General features: G+C 41.3%; 2 protein-coding genes and 1 long non-coding RNA gene across 3 annotated transcripts; 2 read left to right on the forward strand and 1 right to left on the reverse strand.

The window, feature by feature from the left end:
* Positions 1–1,382: 1,382 nt before the first annotated feature.
* Positions 1,383–11,612, forward strand: ptpdc1b (protein tyrosine phosphatase domain containing 1b). The gene is made up of 10 exons (XM_042098642.1): positions 1,383–1,464; positions 1,775–1,857; positions 2,950–3,133; positions 3,442–3,522; positions 3,747–3,865; positions 4,175–4,312; positions 4,623–5,686; positions 10,659–10,844; positions 11,107–11,217; positions 11,458–11,612. Exons 2-10 carry the CDS (start codon positions 1,848–1,850, stop codon positions 11,569–11,571), a joined length of 2,007 nt encoding a protein of 668 aa, XP_041954576.1. The 5' UTR covers positions 1,383–1,464; positions 1,775–1,847; the 3' UTR covers positions 11,572–11,612.
* Positions 11,613–11,800: 188 nt separating this feature from the next.
* fbxw12 (F-box and WD repeat domain containing 12) lies at positions 11,801–18,679 on the reverse strand. Its single transcript, XM_042098643.1, has 10 exons — positions 18,478–18,679; positions 17,889–17,926; positions 17,608–17,777; positions 17,211–17,332; positions 16,825–17,031; positions 16,376–16,540; positions 15,921–16,137; positions 15,241–15,416; positions 14,821–14,951; positions 11,801–12,528 (listed from the first exon to the last, which is right to left on the reverse strand). Exons 1-10 carry the CDS (start codon positions 18,568–18,570, stop codon positions 12,429–12,431), a joined length of 1,419 nt encoding a protein of 472 aa, XP_041954577.1. The 5' UTR covers positions 18,571–18,679; the 3' UTR covers positions 11,801–12,428.
* LOC121713753 lies at positions 13,404–16,209 on the forward strand. The gene is made up of 2 exons (XR_006032936.1): positions 13,404–14,163; positions 14,271–16,209. It is a non-coding gene; the product is annotated as an uncharacterized LOC121713753 (long non-coding RNA).
* Positions 18,680–19,001: the final 322 nt, after the last annotated feature.

The following is a 19,001-nucleotide window of genomic DNA, read 5'->3' on the forward strand; positions in this document are numbered from 1 at the left end:
AACACCTTTACGACTTAGAGATCCTAGCGGTAATCAGGTTTATAGGGGCTGAGCCTATCATCGCATGCGCTAGTTGGCCCAAGTCTGTGTCATAGAGCAACTGACTGTCAATGCTTTGTCTTTTGCAAAACAATACAGGTCACCAAGTGTGAACACAAATAAGAATGAGGGCTCGGTTTGATTGTGATTGATTGAATTCACACTGAGGATGGAGCACCTTTGGAGTCAAATAAGGACATATTGAGTACATTCCAAACATACTCAGCAGATTCTTTTTAATTCAATTGACTCAACCACTGCTATGACGTACACAGAGACTGTGTTCCATTACTAGTTTACACTTTGCCTAAACAATTATCTAAAAAAAAAAAACTGATGGAGTGAAGATAATGTACACCTTCAATTTAGTCAACAATCAATCAATTCAGCGTCATAAATATTTGCCATCCCTGGACTCGGTTTTTAGAATCAGTCAGTCTATAGATGCAAAAGACTACATAGTGATGCTTTTATTTGCCATTAATGACACTATATAGTTTGGAAAACAAACACAAACCTCCAATTTATTAGTATTTCAGGAAAACAATTCTGCTGTTTTTATAAAATGTTGGAGTGCAACTGGCATCCTTTGATATTACTTAATTCATGTTCTATCCCTTCTTAGTCATGCTCTTGTGACCTATAGCAACTGTGTGTCACCATGTGGGAGCATTGAGCGGACTCATTTTTTTCCCTGTTTGCTATTAAGGTCTTGCCCATGATGTTAAATTAGCAAATAAAATTTCCCTAGTTATTAAATTAGCTTTAGTTAGACTTAAGACTTTGCGTCATACCCATCATTCAAAATAGGACCCTTAATGCCTGAATTAACTTTTCTCTGATGTGGCAGGGGGCATCCCAGCCCCCTCAGGAGTCTATTTGCACTAATCTATTGGATTAGGTGGCTAATCCAGGAGGGGTTTGAAATAGCCATATAATTAGTCTCGCCCAATCCACAGGTGTAATGTTTAGGAGTAAGTGTGTATATTAGATGCTGGCCAAACATTCGCCTGGATCTTGTGACATTTCTTCCTCGCCTCCTAAAAGATGCCACAGACCTCTCTCTACCTCCACTCCAACATTTGGTTTCCAATGCCACAACTGTGCGTTTCTCTCCTTGTCCAGAAGTAAAATTGTTAAAAGGGGGAAAACGTGCTTAAAACGTGCATGGATTAGTTGAATGGACGGACAGTTTCTGCTTAATAAAGCCGCAGTGAGTACATTGGGTATGAGGTCACTGACTGAGAGGCTCTGACCAGTGGGGTGGATTAGGTCTATTAGTCCTGCCGTGGTTGTGAAGGCAGGATGATCTCCGTGAATCACTGAGAAACCGGACTGGAGTTCTGGGGCTTTCATCAGGCCCGGGGTGCTTTGATGCTTTGATGACTGGGTCGTCAGATGGACGGACTTCTCTTGATGTCAGAGGTAAGACACCCAGTTGAACTTTCATTTTGTTTAGTGGTTCTATGGATCTTGAAGAGAGCAGTCTCTTAGCCTCTGAATAAGGTTTCGTCATGGGTAGAATGTCTTTGTACATCCTTAAACCTTAATGAAATCATTAGTTAGTCTCTACTGTGTCTCCTGAACCTCAAGCTAAATTAGTGGATTATCACAATACATCCATGTTTTAAACTTTTCAACAAGTAATGGTTGGTTTAGGCTCTTTATCAGAACAAAGTATCGCAGTCAATGGAATGCGGTTCTGATTTTTGCTCTCTAATGTGTTCATCCACAGTCCTTGCAATGGAGGTGGATGTTAATCTCCTAAAGTGTTGCTTGTGGACAAAGACGTGTTTCTTCTCACAGACATGGAATCTGGTACAGAAAGAAAATTAAAATTCACCCATTTGGAACACTCAAATTTTATAATCCCCCATTCAATTTTATGTTCATCACACATGTTTTTTAATCAAACACTGTAATGTTACAACAGTTAGTATTGCTCTTGCTAAATATACATTATCCATTGCAGTGTTTAAAGCAGGGCTTTACTATTTTAGAAGTAGGCTTGCTCTGCTATGACTGGGACAGCATCCAGACAAGGGTAATCTTAGCACTTAATCTAAGACTGATGTAATTTGACGTCTGGTTCTGGGACTACAACGTAGGTGCTTCACCTGGATGTCTTAATTAGACATCAGGGCAAGGGGTTAAGAGAGGATTGTCCTACGATGCCCTGTTGGCTGGTGCCTGATGCATAAAGCTTACACCAAGATCCTTGTGACAAGTCAGTTAATCAAGTTTAATTTATGTGGTGAAGTTCTAGACTAGTTCTGGTCCAAAGTGTTTTCCATTCACATTGACTCAACATGGAAATGAAATGGTAAAAATATGGCTTCAGTTACTCTAAAATCAACATTTTCATAACATATACCGATGGTAAGAAGACAGATAGTTAGACCATCGGCATCCATTATTAAAAATGCTCATTCTGAGTAACTAAATTGTGATACAATCTGGGAGAACCCTTCACATTTTTTATGATTCTGATACCATCCTCAACATCCAAGATTTTGGGAGGATGGTATCCAGGATTTTGCTAGGGGACAGTGTCCAGAATGTTGCCAGGATGATATTAAAATCTTAAATAGGTGAAATTTCACCAGAGAGGGTTGAAACGGAGCAAAAAAATCAAGGGTTTTTGAGTGCACTATGTGAAGGGTTTTTCTAGATTGCATCACAATTGGGCAGTGATTCACTTTTAAAATAAATTCAAGCAGCACTTTTCCCCTAAAATCAAAGGAGAGCCAGTAATACAGATGCACACTATCAAGGACATTCACTCATAGGTATGGAATCAAAGACATTTACTCATAGGTATGGAATCAAAGACATAAAGTGTTCAAACTTATTCTACAGCAAGCATATCTTTCAACAAGCATGTCATTTGCACTTGACCTGTGTTTCCAGGCTTCTTTCTAGCGCGGAGACGCGTTCCCACAGCCAAGTACACAGTGGTAGGAGAGACGCTGAGGCATGTTATCCCCAGTCATATGCAGTGCTCCATTGGCTGTGGAGGCAAGGCCTGCAAGTATGAGGATGCCTCCCGCTGGAGAGAGGACCAGCAGGCCATCAAAGGACTCTACTCATCCTGGTACACTGTGGCTTGATTTGACACTTTAGAACATGTTTTGTTCTGGCACGTAAAAAGCCAGTTTGGAGACAATACAACAAGAAAAAAATCAAGCTAAACACCAACAGATATTCGTATGACCATTTATTTTTCATTTGAGTATGAGTATGAGTATTACGATAGGGGGACAATTAGGGACCTATTGAAATATATCTCATATGGAATACTATAATGGAATATGAAGTAATTACATTAAGAATATTTGTGATGGTTCTAATGTCAGGTGGTATTGATTTACTTGTGAAACCCTTTTTGTATTATTCTTTTAGGGTAACTGATAAATTGCTGGCTATGGCACGACCTTCAACTGAAGTAATTGAGAAGTTCAATATGATTGAGCAGTTTCGCAGGTATCACAAAAGTAATGTATTAAATCATGAATACCTCACAAAGTAAAACATTACACATGACCCCATGATCACTTTTGATATATCTGTTTCTGGGAAAGTGCAATTTAATTTAAGCAACTCTTTGTCTTAAAGTGAGTGTTGGTGACGACTATGTGGGTCACTCCCCAGTGTGGTGTATTGTGCGTGGGCTGGGTGCAGATAACCCTGTTTTTGTCTGCATTAAGGAGTGGCATAAGGACAGTCATAAATCTTCAGCAGCCTGGAGAGCATGCCAGCTGTGGAAACCCCTTGGAGCCAGATAGTGGCTTCACCTACCGCCCAGAGGACTTCATGGAAGCAGGCAGTATGTAACAAATGTTTAGTTCTTCAATATGCAAAGGGCAGAGTACAAGGGGGAAATATTAATACTTTATTCTACTTTATTAATAGCGGAGAAAAAGAGGTTGTTGTAGAGAGAGGCAATTCAAGAAGTATTTAATCTTCCTGCTCTGGAAAGTAAGACAAACACTTTAATTAACTTTAACAGATAAATTAAATTCCAGATGAATTGGCTCTTGTGTATTTTGTATCTTTTCAACTTTGTATTTTTGATTATTCACCATGGTCTGTCATGAGCAGCTCATTATGAAACAAATGATCTTGTCATCTTCAGTATACTTTTACAACTATGGATGGACTGACTATGGCGTGACATCCCTTACTGCACTCCTGGATATTGTGAAAGTGATGTGTTTTGCTGTCCAGGAAGGCAAGGTGGCTGTCCACTGTCATGCTGGGTTAGGGAGGACAGGTAAGGCTATCTGTAAATTGGACTTCTCACTACCAGGAACTAGTAATGAATTTCACCTGGTTAGACTTCTTAATCTTGTGATCACAACCTGATCTAACCTCAGGAGCCTCACTGCGCACTCTGAGTAGTTCTCAAGAAGACGACTGTGTTTCTTTTACGCAAGAGAACTGAATTTTCATGTGTGATTGATCTAATGCCTTTATGTGGATATATTCTAAAGCTGAAATCCTGCATTCTTTGTGCACGGCAAACTTATGAGACAAAAACAAAAATGCTTGACGTTTTTTGTCTGTGTGCTGTGCTGTTGCAGGGGTGCTGCTGGCCTGCTTTCTGGTTTTCTCCACCAGGATGACCGCTGATGAGGCCATTCTTTTTGTGCGTGACAGGAGGCCAAATTCAATCCAGACCAGGGGGCAGTTGCAGTGTGTGCGGCATTTTGTTCAGTTCCTGGTGCCACTGCGAAATGTGTTCTCCTGTGCGGAACCCAAGGTCCGAGCGGTCACCCTGGACGAGTACTTGGTGCGACAGAAGAACATGCTACACGGCTATGAGGCGCGGCAACTGCGGAATATGCCAAAACTCGTCTATCTGGTGTGCAAGATCCTGCCGGACATCGCCGACAACCGGGAGATCATCGCTGAGGAGATCCTGGACGTGGCAGACCTGACGGAAGAGGAGGAGGAGGAGGTGCAGAATGCCATCTACGCCTTCCGGCAGATGACCCGGCGCTGGGAGATGACCAAGGGCCTGAGCGGCCTGCCCCCACGTCTGCCGGGGCTACCCTCGTCCGGCGACCCCAGTCACCCCCTGCACTACTCCCGCAAGAGCCTTAGCTTCAGCGACACGGACATCCAGCGGCTGGCCGCCAAGTTGGATGTGGTAGATAACCCTCTTGAGGTTCTGGCCAACCTGCACAAACACTCTTCGTCCCAGGAGAACCTGTCGGAGCCTCTCCTCGTCACGCTCCCGGGGAACCAGAGCCCCGTGTTCCAGAGCCCAACAGGGTGCCAGGGTTCCGTGTGGGACATCAAGACGCAGATGGACAAGCAGGGAAGCTCGCAGCTCTTGAACAAGCACAGCAACAACACCCAGTTCCAGCGCAGCAAGTCGGTGACCGAAAAGAGGAACGGCACGGTGGTCAGCCCGTTCGCCATGGTATCAGCCTGGAGGGCAGAGCGCAATGGCAACGAGGTGCCAGGTCCGGGGGAGGTCAGCACCGAGTCGGAATGGTCCGAGCGCTCCGAGGTGCCCTTCATCACCCTGCAGACGGAGCTGACCCTGGAGTCACGCCACCTGCTGCTGGCACAAGCCCTGGCGTTGGATCTCGAGGTGAATGGGCAAGACGACCACAAGGAGCGAGTGGCAGCCTGGCAGGTACAGTGGGCGCTGGAATATATTGCACACTGTACATCACACAGAATGGGTGAATTCATTGCTGCTTTCATATAGTAGTAATGAAGTGGTGGTAGAGCATGGGGGTCATTCCACGTCAATTCAACCAGGGCCCACGCACTTAGGTCTCAAAAAATTCTGAAAAAATTACCAGGTGTACCTATGTTACCCAGGAGACACACTGTAAAATTCAATCAATACTTTTCCAAGATACAGCCAGTTTTACTGGGGGAGGGGGGTGTCGATTTTGTTCTGCCTTTTTTTTTTGGTCAAAGTTCACAAGCCCATAGCGCAAGAACTAAACCATGTAGGAGGCTCAAATTTTGCATGCTGGTACATAAATAGGAATAGTATGTAGCGAAATCACCACATTTGGTCTGGGTAATCCTTAATGGTCATAGCTGTCCCTCAAAGTTGATCAAAATTGTATTGGAGTTTTTGGCTGGGCTCTGTTTAGGCCTTCAGAAGACATATTTATACTCAACATAGGCTCTTGATTTATGTTCCTTATTGAGATAAGTAGAATCACTCTCACAAAAAGTAATGAACAGAAAATGAATCCCTTCAGGGTCTGAACAGCAGACCTCACAAGTCTGAAAAATCATTTTGGTTCTCATTTTTAGAGCACCCAAACACCTTGTGGGAATATACAAATATTTTTTAAAAATATTTTTTTCTTTATTCTCCATGATCCCTTCTTTTTAAAAACACTAATTTGACTTTTGCTACATACTATTCCTATTTATGGTTACTATTCCTACATGGTTTAGTTCTTGCGCTATGGACTTGTGAACTTTGACAAAAAAAAGAAGCCGAACAAAATCGACACCCACTCCCCCTGTTAAACTGGCTGTATCTTGGAAAGTATTGATCTTACATAGAAGTAATTTTAAGGTGTGTCTCCTGGGTAACATAGGTACACCTGGTCATTTTTTCAGAATTCTTTGAGACCTAAGTGCGTGGGCCCTGGTTGAATTGACGTGGAATGACCCATGGAGCATGTGTAATAAAAGCAAAGCTATTAAATTGTATGGGGTTTTTATAGGCAGAGGTGTGAAAAGTCCAGCTTCAGAAAGTAAAAGTCCTACCACATACAGTATCTGTGCCAACCATTCACTTAAACCAGCTGATTCTAATTGGCACAATTCTTCAGGCCCCATCTTGGCGATCAGAAATGGATGGTCCGAGGCCAAAGCTTAAGGGCGTGTCCAGTCCACATTCGGCGTGATTTTGCGATCAGACGTCGGGCGCATTGTTCAAAAGGGTTGTGTTTCTTAATCAGTCATGGGTGTGGTTTGGGCATAACATCCTTTAAACCAATGAGAGTGACATCTGTCATTCCCTTTAACAGCAAGCAGCGCAACTTCCCAGATAGCAAAAACAGATTGGCAGATAGCGGACCGCTGGTTGTATGCCACTGGTGGTGTGCCACTCGAGGTCCACCGTTGGACCACCATCTCTTTAAATTTAACTTGTCATGAATATTAAGAAAAGTTAATACAATTATATATGGAGTATAACTGAAAAATGAAAAAGATTTTAGACCAATAGTGGCAAAATATTGGGCAATTTGTCTGCAACCCGCCAGCAGACCGCTTGCCACACCCATTGGAAAATCTTTCACAGCATGACATTGCTCACTACAAATTATGTTAGCAAGCCTCTAGAAGGGCTAATAAGGCCCTGGATGGTGCTTACAAGGTTTGGCATACTTTTTAAATTGACCATTTTAGACCAAAACTACATAGTGATGCTTTAAAAAGAATTGAAGTGAAGGTCTATGTGAGAACTGTAGGTTCTCCTTTAACTACTGCATGTAATTCACCTAATACTTGCACATGTTGCTGATTTTTAAGATCAGTTTTAGTGAAATATATTTAGTGCAAAATACACTGCGTTCCAAAATATTATGCCAATTTCATTTTTCTCAAATTTTCCTAAATAGTTGATGCAAATGACAGTGGGTATAATTTTCAAGTCATCAACCATTAGAGCAGGGGCGATTCTAGACCTTTGCTGGGGCACAGGCCCCCAACACCCAATACATAAAAAAAAAAAAAAAAAAAAAAAAAAAAACATTTAAATGTGCGCGCAATATGAAATAAATGGCTTTTACGTCTAGCCCCCATCATGTCCTCATCCATTTCTTGCCTGTCTCTCTCCTCCTCCTCCTCCTCCTCCTGCCTGGTACTGGACTGCCCAGCCTGTGCTCTTTCTCCCCTCTCTTCTCCTTCTTCTCCTCCTCCTTCTCCTCCTCCTCCAGCACTCTCTCCCTCAATTGTTGTAGCAGCCACTGCAGCAACATCCACACATAGGCATAAGTTGGCCTACTGTACTCACTGCATGAATTTAATAGGCTTTCCTACACAAGGGAAGCTTATTTTTAGTCAAAATTGAGATATACTTTCCTCTCAGGCAAGGGTCCTGTGGTCATCCTGGCAATTCTGCAGTTCTTTGTAGCTTAAATAGCCTACTAAAGCCTTCATACTGACTTTTGGTGATAATTTGCAAATATAGCCTTATAATCTACACAGAAGTCTGATTCTGTGTAGATTATTATAGGCTACATTTACAAATGCAGCAAACCATTAAACCATTGATCAAATCACAGCACTGGCTATTACCAGCAGCCTACACATGGCGTGTGTGTATATTGTGTGAGTGAGAGAGCACAAGCTGCTAAACTGTTGCTAAATTTAGGCTACGACGCTAAGCATTGAAAAACAGATGCTAATTATTTGGGCAACATTCTCTAACAGCGATCAACTTGTCATTTTTTCTGTCAAACAAGTTGTGAATTTGTTGTAACATTAAAACAGGGGACGACTTACTCTGTGCCCAGAGTGATATGACGAGCTCGAGCGGACGAAATACTCGGAAGAATCATGTGAACGATTTTCATAGGTTGTTGCGTTCAATCTTACCCAGCTACAGAGGTGCTATTTCCTGATTGGCTATTATGGCCCCTTTCTTTTTTCCTTGTTTTTTTTTTTTTATTGGCTGGTAAGTGACAGGCTCGAGTCATGACTAAAGCAGGCACGGAGATGCGCTCATGAATGCCATTTCCAGTGAGAGCAGCGCTAGAATTGTACTGGGGCACTGGAAACTTTTACTAAGGCACGTGAAGGCCCCAGTGAATAAGGTCTAGTGACGCCCCTGTCATTAGAGTATAATTCGAATTTTATTGAATAAACCTCCCAATGATAACTAGCCTAGAAATCTAGACGCACCCTAGCGGCGGCAAATTAATTTGCTCAGCCTGTACGTCTAGTATCAAATCATTGGGATTTCTATTGGCTGACGCCGTGGACGTCATCCAATCACAGCGCTCTATTTTGTTAGAGAGTCTTAAAGCGGGCTTAACAGGATAACGACAGTCCTGCGACGGTGAACAACAAGGAAGGTGGCTATGGCGAACGAAGAGCGGTTGTTTGAATCGGAGTTGGCGTCAACTTTAGTTGGACTTGTGCTTTTCTTTGAAAGTTGAGCAACACAATAGTCATTCCTTTCGAAGAAGGATGTATTTGCCGTTTTGCCGACCGGATACAGATATGGTCGTAGCGCTGGCCTATTGCATGCCTAGGCAGTTTGAAAGACAATTCTCTGCCCGCCCCTTGGATTAAGCGAGGTGAATGGTTCGATTCCAGACTATACATTTCAATGATATAGGATGGCCCGCCAGGCTAAATGATAACAGTATTTTTCAAAAAAAAAAAACAAAAAAAAAAAAAAAAAAAAAAAAAACACCTCACAATTCTTGCATCCATTAAACTTGTGAGTTCTTTGAGAGTTTCTGCTTTAATGTCTTTGCAGGATGTCAGAATAGCCTCCCAGAGCTACTGCTTGGATGTGAACTGCACCCACCCTCATAGATCTTTTGCTTGATGATGCTCCAAAGGTTCTCAATAGAGTTAAGGTCAGGGGAAGATGGGGGCCACACCATGAGTTTCTCTCCTTTTATGCCCATAGCAGCCAATGGCCCAGAGGTATTCTTTGCAGCATGAGATGATTTTGCTACTGAAGGCACGGTTCTTCTTTTTGTACCCCGGAAGAAAGTGGTCAGTCAGAAACTCTACATACTTTGCCGAGGTCGTTTTCACACCATCAGGGACCCTAAAGGGGCCTACCAGCTCTCTCCCCATGATTCTGGCCCAAAACATGACTCCTCCTTGCGGACGTCTCGGCCTTGTTGGGACATGGTGGCCATTCACCAACCATCCATTACTTCATCCACCTGGACCATCTAGAGGTTGCACGGCACTCATCCGTACACAAAACTGTTTGAAAATGAGTCTTCATGTGTTCCTGAGCCCACTGCAACCATTTCTGCTTGTAAGCATTGTTTAAGGGTGGCTGAATAGAAGGGTTAATGCACACTAATCCTACACCTTGAGGTTCGCGAGGCACCAGTGGCCTCAAATACCTGTTTGCTTTGCAATGGCATTTTAGCAGCTGCTCTCTTAATCCTATGAATTTGTCTGGCAGAAACCTTCCTTATTATGCCGTTGTCTACACGAACCCACCTCTGCTCTGAATCAGCGAAAAATGTCTTGATCACGCATACCTTTTTGGGAAATATCCAATGTTTTCATACCTTGTCCAATGTCATGCTTTTCAGCAGCAGAGAGATCCTTTTTCTTTCCCATATTGCTTGAAACCTGTGGCATGCTTAATAATGTGGAACATCCTTCTTAAGTAGTTTTCCCTTGATTGGGCTCACCTGGCAAACTAATTATCACAGGTGTCTGAGATTGATTTCAATGATCCAAAGAGCCCTGACACACAATGAGTTTAATTGAAAACAAAAACATAAACGTTTATGACACTTAAATCCAATTTGCATAATAACTTGGAACACGCTGTAGAAATAACTGTTTTGTGTTCCTCTTTGTGTCACTTTGGATGAAGGCGTCTGCTATAATGAAGATGTCCTCTGTTGCCTGTGGTCTTACAGAAAGAGCTGAACTGTGGGGCAGGTGTGTGGGAACAGCTGTGTCTGGAGAAGGACCCCTTCATCCTGGCCGGCCTCATGTGGTCCTGGATAGAACAGCTGAAGGAGCCTGTGCTCTCTGCAAAGGACGTCCTGATACTAGGACAAGGCCACTGTGATCCAAACACCATCCTCAACAGACTGAATAAGGTCAGAGCTTCTGGTTCACGCTGCACTTCTGCAGAATTTACTTATTTTTTTATCAGAGTGCAGGCCAATAGAGTCAAAAAAGAAATAACAATGTGTATGCAACACATGGCAGGATTTCGAAACACTGCTGTTTTATGTCTTAACAGCTTTTCTCTGATCTTCAATTTTCTTTGCTAGAGAAAATAGTCATCTACACATGTATTTCAGTGAACTGTCATGAATATGAATTGTCAGTGCTATTTGCGTGCTCTATCCACTTCAGGCCCCAAAGGAGACTCTCACGTGTATCCTGCAATGTTTTGCCTATGCACTGGAGGTCACTGAGGAGGTGGAAAAGGCCTTTTTGGAGCGAATCACTAAGGCTTTCACAAAGGTGGTTACAAAAGAATCCCACTAGATTAGACTAGAACACATGGAACTGCCTAGTGAACACCAGAACCAAACTTTGTTATTTAGTGACAATTATCTGAATTTGCTGATTGTAAATGTGTTAAAATAACCCAGAGCTCGCTTCCCTTTGAAATGAAATGAAAGTACCTAAAGTAATTTACTGTAAATACAATATATTCTACAAACAATCCTCTTAATTTTTGTATTGTTTTGTGGTTTATAGACTGACAAGGCCTCAAAAGAGGGCAAGCAGGTGTATGAGACGATGGAGTCAATTCTGAAACCTGTTCTGGAGGAGATGAGAAGATCAGTGAGGCTGCAGCTTGAACTGCAGTAAAGAAAAACTGCCATTTCTTGTGTGTATGGACAATAGCCTGGGATACCTTAGGTCAATACAGACTAACTCAATCAACAAATCAGCAGTCAGTGTATTGATACTTAACTCTAGTTCTATCTCTTCCTGGAGAAAAAACGCATCTTCGAATGTCTACTTGTGTTCAGGTTTTGGAAAGAAGATTTTGTGCCATTTTGTTTTGTGAATGCAAATAATTTTCTATTGATTGCAGTTATTTACTTTTTGTACACATTTTTTGTTTATTTGTTCTGCAAGTCCTATTATTGTCTCAGGGAAATTGAGAGGCTTTAGAATAATGCGAAATTTATATGTAAGATGAATGATAAAATAAAACATGAACAATTAAAGTTGTAAAAAAAAACAATGTCAGTTGTCATCTTAAACCTTGTAAACCTTACATGTAAACTTAACTTGATATAGCATAGCTGACGTGAATACAATTTTTGATAATGGTTGGCATCACAACACTGATATGGGGAAGACTATCCAAACTTGATACTGGTGCAGCTAGTGTTTTTTTTTTGTGAAATTGAAAAGCTTCTAGACCCACAATAATGATATAGTAGAGTATAGTATATAGTTGTGTCTTCTGTGATTATTGATACTTTGATCATTTAGATATTCCTGACATGTAAACTTAAAACACAGAAAGTGTGTGTGTACAGTGCACAGTAATACACTGTTAATCTATTATGCCGTCGCAGTTACATCGTCATTATGAGCCCAGAAGCATTCTCAATATCAAAACATCAAAAAAAATACTTGAAGCACCTTTAGATAGCCAAGCATGTCTTAAACCACTTGTGCACTTCCCTAGTCTCAGAGGAATGGTCCCCTCATCAGGTGTTGAAAGAGTAGGCCTTCAGGACGTCTTTACCATTCACAGCCTCCACTGAGCCCACAATACTAATGTAGTCACAGGCCACAACGGTGAATCCTCTGTAGACAAAAATACAAAATTATAAGATCTCGAGACAGATTTCTGACAAGACCTATTTCTTGCCAGAATTACAATTACAGACCTGCCAACCTGGAATAGATATTTTGAGCACACCTTTTTAGCTCATCTTGGTCTATATGTGTGCATTCAGATAGACGCAACATATAAGTATAAGTATATATACAACTCGATTGAATGACATTCAATTGAGTTGAAATATTCAAAATTAAGAGACCACTGCAAATTTGAATATGACCGTCTACTCTTTCGAAAAAAAAATTTCCAGAGCTGTAAATATATTTTGGATAGCTGACTCATTTATTAATGATAAATCTAAATTTTAACTGAGTGTGTAACTGAAAATAAGAACTGAACCTTTACAGTGGTACCAAAGATCCTTGATTACTAGCTCCGCTTTAACCCTCTCTGGTGGTACATTTTAAAATATGTAAATCTTTGCCTGGATTGTTTGCAATCCTGTTTTTTAAATGAGAATTTTGTTGATCTGAAGTACAGATGCCATTAGTTGTTGGTTTTAAACTTTCTTGTGTTTGCCAAACACTGTCTGACCCCCTTAACATGGTTTCTGCAGACTGATAAGCGTGTATGTGGGTGTTATGGGGAGTGGTGGTTATTATTTACCACCTTTCACAGATCCACTAACAAGCATAATTCTACTTAAGCAATATAGCACGAGTGAGAGTGGGGTTGGTCATGGATATTCCCACGGGTGTTCGGCCTCGTGGCTACGGCCGAACAACACCCGTGGGAATATCCATGACCAACCCCACTCTCACTTGTGCTATATTGCTTAAATATTGCTATTTTATTTTCCTTAATGTATTTTTTATCAACATTTTAAAACTGTTCACTGTTCATTTTTAACTATTGTATTGTTTTTATTTCTAAGTCACTTTGGACAAAACTGTCTGCTAAATCATATAATGCATCATGCATTCAAAAGAGTCAAGAGAGACAATGATTCCAAAACTTCCACTAAATGATGCATTTAACTAGTAACAATGGTCTTGCATCAAACCATTCCATTTAGGATCACAAAGGTGGCTAGGCAACACCATGATGCCATAGAACATAGCACAGGGTAAACTGGAATTTTTGTTCACTCTTTCTTGAGCTTGTGTAAAAGTTGGCTAGTTTCAGATTTTTTGATCATTTGATGTTCAAACTGTGATTTCTGGCGATCTGATTTTAATGTGGTTCTGCTGGTTCTTAGCCTGCTGCCTCGCAGCACGGCAGAATGAAGATAAAACGATTAAGGGATGTGTCAAAAAATACGGACTGGAGGAACTAAAAAGAGAACTGGAGGCTTTGGGAGTTAACATTGATGAGGACGTGGATGAAACTAAAAAGAAAAAGAAGACCAAAAAGGAACTACAAAAGCTCCTAATAAAGGAACTGAAGCAGGTTGGCAATGTCAAAAACTGGACAGGACAACAGGGCTTACGAAGACGGATTCATGCCCATGGGGATCCCTGAAGATGTCCTATCTGTTCTGAATGATCTGGACACGTTCTTGGACAAACAGTTAGAAGAACAGGAGAGAAATGAACAGAGGGACAACGATGTGAAAGCCGTGCTTGGCGGTCTCCTGGATAAAGTGGACTCGAATTTGGGTGAGTAGAAGACATCTGCTCACAGCCTTGTGTCACCAGAACCAACTTGAGCTCTGAGCGATAAGTGGACTCAACATCAAAATGGTTCAGCAGCGAATTTAATTTAGGCCAGAGGCTGGAGACAGGAAGGAGGAGGCCGAGCGGGCAGCCCAATTCTGGAGTGCCACGGAGAACCACGAAGACTCCATCCCCAGGAGGAGGCTTCGGGTGGCAAGACGCAGCAGCAGACGGCTGACCTTGTGAACGATTGACAAGAACCGTCAATAAAACCAATACCAGAAGTCAGACTTCTGGGGGGTATTCCAAGTACGTGGTTTAGTGATAAACCTGGGTAAGTTAACTCCGAGTAAGTGGTAAACCTCCTACAACAAGAGCCCTATGGTATTGTTTTGTTAGGAGAATGAAGCCATACAGCTCTTCTATTAGGAGGTTTACCACCTACTCTGAGTTAACTAACCCAGGTTTGTCTCCCTCTACACCCCCTACTGGCCTGAAAGTGTAATTGCAAGAGCGGTTGCACTAGAGGGGCTTCCAAAAGCTGGCACAGACCCCATTACAAGTTGGAATCTATCCCAACACCCATTACTGGGCATGTATTCTAGCAACAAATACTAATGAAGTTAGTAAAAAAAAATACAAATAGACAATGTATTGTACCTTGACATTGTCTGTGAGCCTCCCAATAGATGGTACTGGCTTTCAAGAGAGAGACCCTTCTCATTCTCATGATTCCAAGTCAGTACTCTCAAAGACAGATCACGAGAGGCAGTCACCACACGGAAATTGTCCTGCAGTATAAATAAATATTAATGTATGCATACATAAATCCAAAAAAAAGACATGTACAAGTTACAACTATCTCACTTGTAATGTGGTATACAAGGAGTGAAGCCCATTGGTGGTCAGCCACAGTACTCAGATGTGGTCAGCTTATTACAGTTGATTGTTTCTTTTTTTCTCAACTTGATGGGACCAAAAGTTACAGAAAATTTAGCATTTGGACTGAGGGCAGATATTTCCTTGGCCGAAAGGCTGCGTCATTCACTCTAGTCATTAGTCAATCAGCAGCAGTCTCACCACACAAATGGACATGATGGGCTGTGTGTGGTCCTCCATCCTTTGCATGAGAGCTCCTTTCACAGAGTAGACACTTATCTGGTTTCCTGCAGCCACCACCAGTGTGTTGCTGTCTCTGGCCTGGAGCAGGATGTTTGTGTACGACAGGTCCAGCTCAAAGGACTCGGTCTGCTGAACTGTACACATAATGCACTTATTACAGTGACACTCGGGAGGGCTCTGAAATATTCATATTTATTTATTTTCAATTATTCATCAATTTATATGTGCTAATTACGTATTCATTTAGCAGATGGTGAAGCACTTTACAGTGTCCAAAGCAATTTTGAGTGATATATATACTCTGCCTCTATATATATATACTTATTTGTGGCATATATGTGTAACCCATATGTAACGTGGTATTGTTTCCAACTTCCTCTTCCAGTTGAGTTACAGGAACCCTTTTTTTTAGTGATTATTCAATTTAGTTACTTTACAATTGGGTACGGGTAAGTACTGATTTTGGCTTTCTTTGTTGCTTTGTTTGTATAATCATTAGGGTGATAAAAAGATACTGTAAATGTCCCGAAATGCAAGTGTATTTAGGTATTACAGTAATTTATTTTGTTCTTGGTCTACTTTACCTGTGTCCAGCTCCTGTATGTTACCTACCAACAATCCCACTAATGAGCATTTACCTGAGGGTTCTTCATCATATTTTGTCTTTGTCATGCTGATGTTGAAGACAGAGAGGTATTTTTTCTGTGAGAGATCACTGTGGTGGATCACCGCCACCCTGGCTGAGTGTGATGGCAGGAAGGCTGCAGAATAGACACCACAGACGGACCTTGGCAGACTAACACTGACTGGACCCTCACCCTCAGGGCCACTGGACAAACTTGGACTGAAGAATATCTAAGTAGCAACGATAAAATAGTAATAAATTAAAAAAAGTAAGTAGTAAAAAAATAAAGATGCAAGCATTGATTAAACTGTTAAAAGTTATACATAAAACACAACGTGACTAGCACTATATTTGCTACTCTCAAGACAATTCTTATCAATTAGTAATATTATTATAATTTGCAAGTGTGATGTCACACAGAAATGTTAAGAAGGGGAAGTAAATGTTATTTGGGCTGTTTTTTTATACCTTTGGACTGAATTCAGAGCAATCCTTTGTGGCCGTTAGAATCCACTTTTTGTCAGGGGATGATAGAATCAAGTTAAGTCTGAATGAGTCAAACACCACATGACTCGAGAGCTTTGACAATGATGGACTCGTCAGTGTATGTAGCGCCCCATTATTTGACCCAACCTGGCAAAATAATGTATTTATTGTTAATTATTTGTTAATCCTGCATAACTTATTTATTACATGTATTGTAATTTAAGCATTAACTAAATTGAGCTTCAAATGAAAGAAAACAGAGGCACAGATGGAGAATTCGTATAAAAAGGTCAATTTTAAAAATACTTATTTGCCCACTAAGCTCTGCATCTGTAATCCTCTATTTGTGCCTTCTCTAAAATGCAAAATATTTAAAACAAAAAAAATTCTCATCAACACCCAAATCCACATGAATGAAGGTGGGAACTCACAATGATGACTGGCTTGTCATTGATGCTGCATGCATACAGTGTATTCTTAGGTGAGCCTGTGGAAAAAGAAGCCACTTCCCCACCTGTTGGCCCCTCCCAGGCTTTCACTGTTCCAGTGTTGTCCACAGTGACCACTACATTATTCTGCAGGTCTGCAACAATGTCGCAAAGCGGTCTTTGCTCAGGACTTGACCACAGCTGGGTGGCCTATCGAAAAAAGAATTAGATGCCATTCTCCATATTGTAAGCCAGTGTATCATCAAAGTGAGTTTGAAGCCAACATGTTTAGATAAAAAGAACTACATAGAGTTGCTTTGAAGATGCTGCGTCCATGAATATATATTGCATTATGCATAAGTATTTAGTATTGCAGTGAAACGACTTGCCTTTTGAACATCCCAGGCCCTCACTGTCCCATCCGTGGAGGCACTGCACACTATGGAGGACTGGTTCCAGAACTCAGAGACTGCATTGATCCCAGCCAAATACACAACGCCAATGATTTTGCCTGAGGTTCAAACAGACCATTAGTTACAGGCACACTGACACCTTCAAGCACCCTACTGTGTTCACACAATTACCACAATCACAAATATCAACTATAAATGAGATTATTACACTTTTAATAGCCATATGAACCCTAAGTGGGTGCAAAACATGATACTAATTTAGTTAGTAGTTAGTACTTGAGACAAATAAATTTTTCACTCTCCACTGAATCACATGTATTTCTCTCTCTCTCTCTCTCTCTCTCACATTATGCATACAACCATTCTACTTTACCGTTGTGGCCTCGCAGACTTTGGCAGGTGTAGTCACCACCCGACCTTCCAGTCTTCATTTTTAACTCCAAGAGGGCACGTCGCAGGTAGTAGCTTTTCCAGCTCTGCTTGCCGATGTCAGACAAAAAGTTGCCAATATTGCAGAAACCCCATCTCCGCAGACAGATTTTTCTAAATGGGATGGAGTTCAGAAGTAGAGGAGGAGGGAAAAGTGATGATTGATTGACTGATTAATTAGTTGGTTGGATGGTAAATTGATTGATTTACCATCGGCCTACTTACCGCCAAAGCCATGGAGTCTCTGCTGCCTCATGCCATGCCTATTCAAGACAGAAGTAAACCAGATTCAGAGCATGAAATAGGCCCTCTGATATCCGGCACATGCTTTGACATCTACTGCAACTGCTAAATCAGTGCCTTGTGAGGCTTTCACATACTGCTTTTTCTTTCCACAATTATATGACCCAATAGCCTCTGAACAGTCATGCCCTAAACAGCTAAGCCAAGTTTAACTTGCAATATGAGCAGCAAAATGTGAACACAAGTTTGGTATTGCATACAATAGTATACGCAGTGCTTGACAGAATGTTCACAACAGCATTCAAAAGATGGATTTTAACAAACGCATAACAAAAACGCCAAATGGAAGATGAAGAACACAACTTGAACCATTAAAGTTACCATGAAACCACATTGGTTAAACGATTTGTGACGTTTTTGGGAAGTTTACCCAATTTAGTAATATCTTATAACAACATGCATAAAACATGTGTATCCACATCGCAATTTATAATCTACACATGCCTCCTCCGCCGCCCAAAGAAATATCACTTCCGCAATTGACTATCGACTCACCCTTTGCTTCGCTTACCTTACAAACATATGATGCTATTATTAAGTCTTCGTCATGTAAGTATGAAAAGATTAAAATTAAGCAATCGAGAGGTAGGTCAAGTGGGCCCATTTGTCCAGCCAGTTAACCACTGACTGTATACAGTCAGACTTCCTACAATCGCTCGCTGATCTGCCCTGCAGCTTCTGAAACTCTTTGCAGCAACCTCAACAACCTCCTCAACACTCTTGACAGCGATTTGTTGACATTCACTACGGCACCCATGGAGGGACAAACCGGACCGGAAGAATTATGTGTCATTAGAAAGAGTCGATGTTAAGAAATACTGTAAGCCTATGTTTTTAAATTTCTGTTTATAACGTTCTGACGTTAACTACATTTAGTAGTTGCCTGCTTCGGACGGTTTGTACAGTCATGGTATATTTTATGTAGGCATAAAGATAAGATGTAGCTTTGTGAAGCAAGCAAATCCAAATTGTATAGGCCTAATATTGCGAGGAATATACAAATAAAATATTTAAATACAAGTTTGGTCGCTCTTC

The sequence above is a fragment of the Alosa sapidissima genome, chromosome 7, assembly GCF_018492685.1.
Source record: "Alosa sapidissima isolate fAloSap1 chromosome 7, fAloSap1.pri, whole genome shotgun sequence".
NCBI lineage: Eukaryota > Metazoa > Chordata > Actinopteri > Clupeiformes > Clupeidae > Alosa > Alosa sapidissima.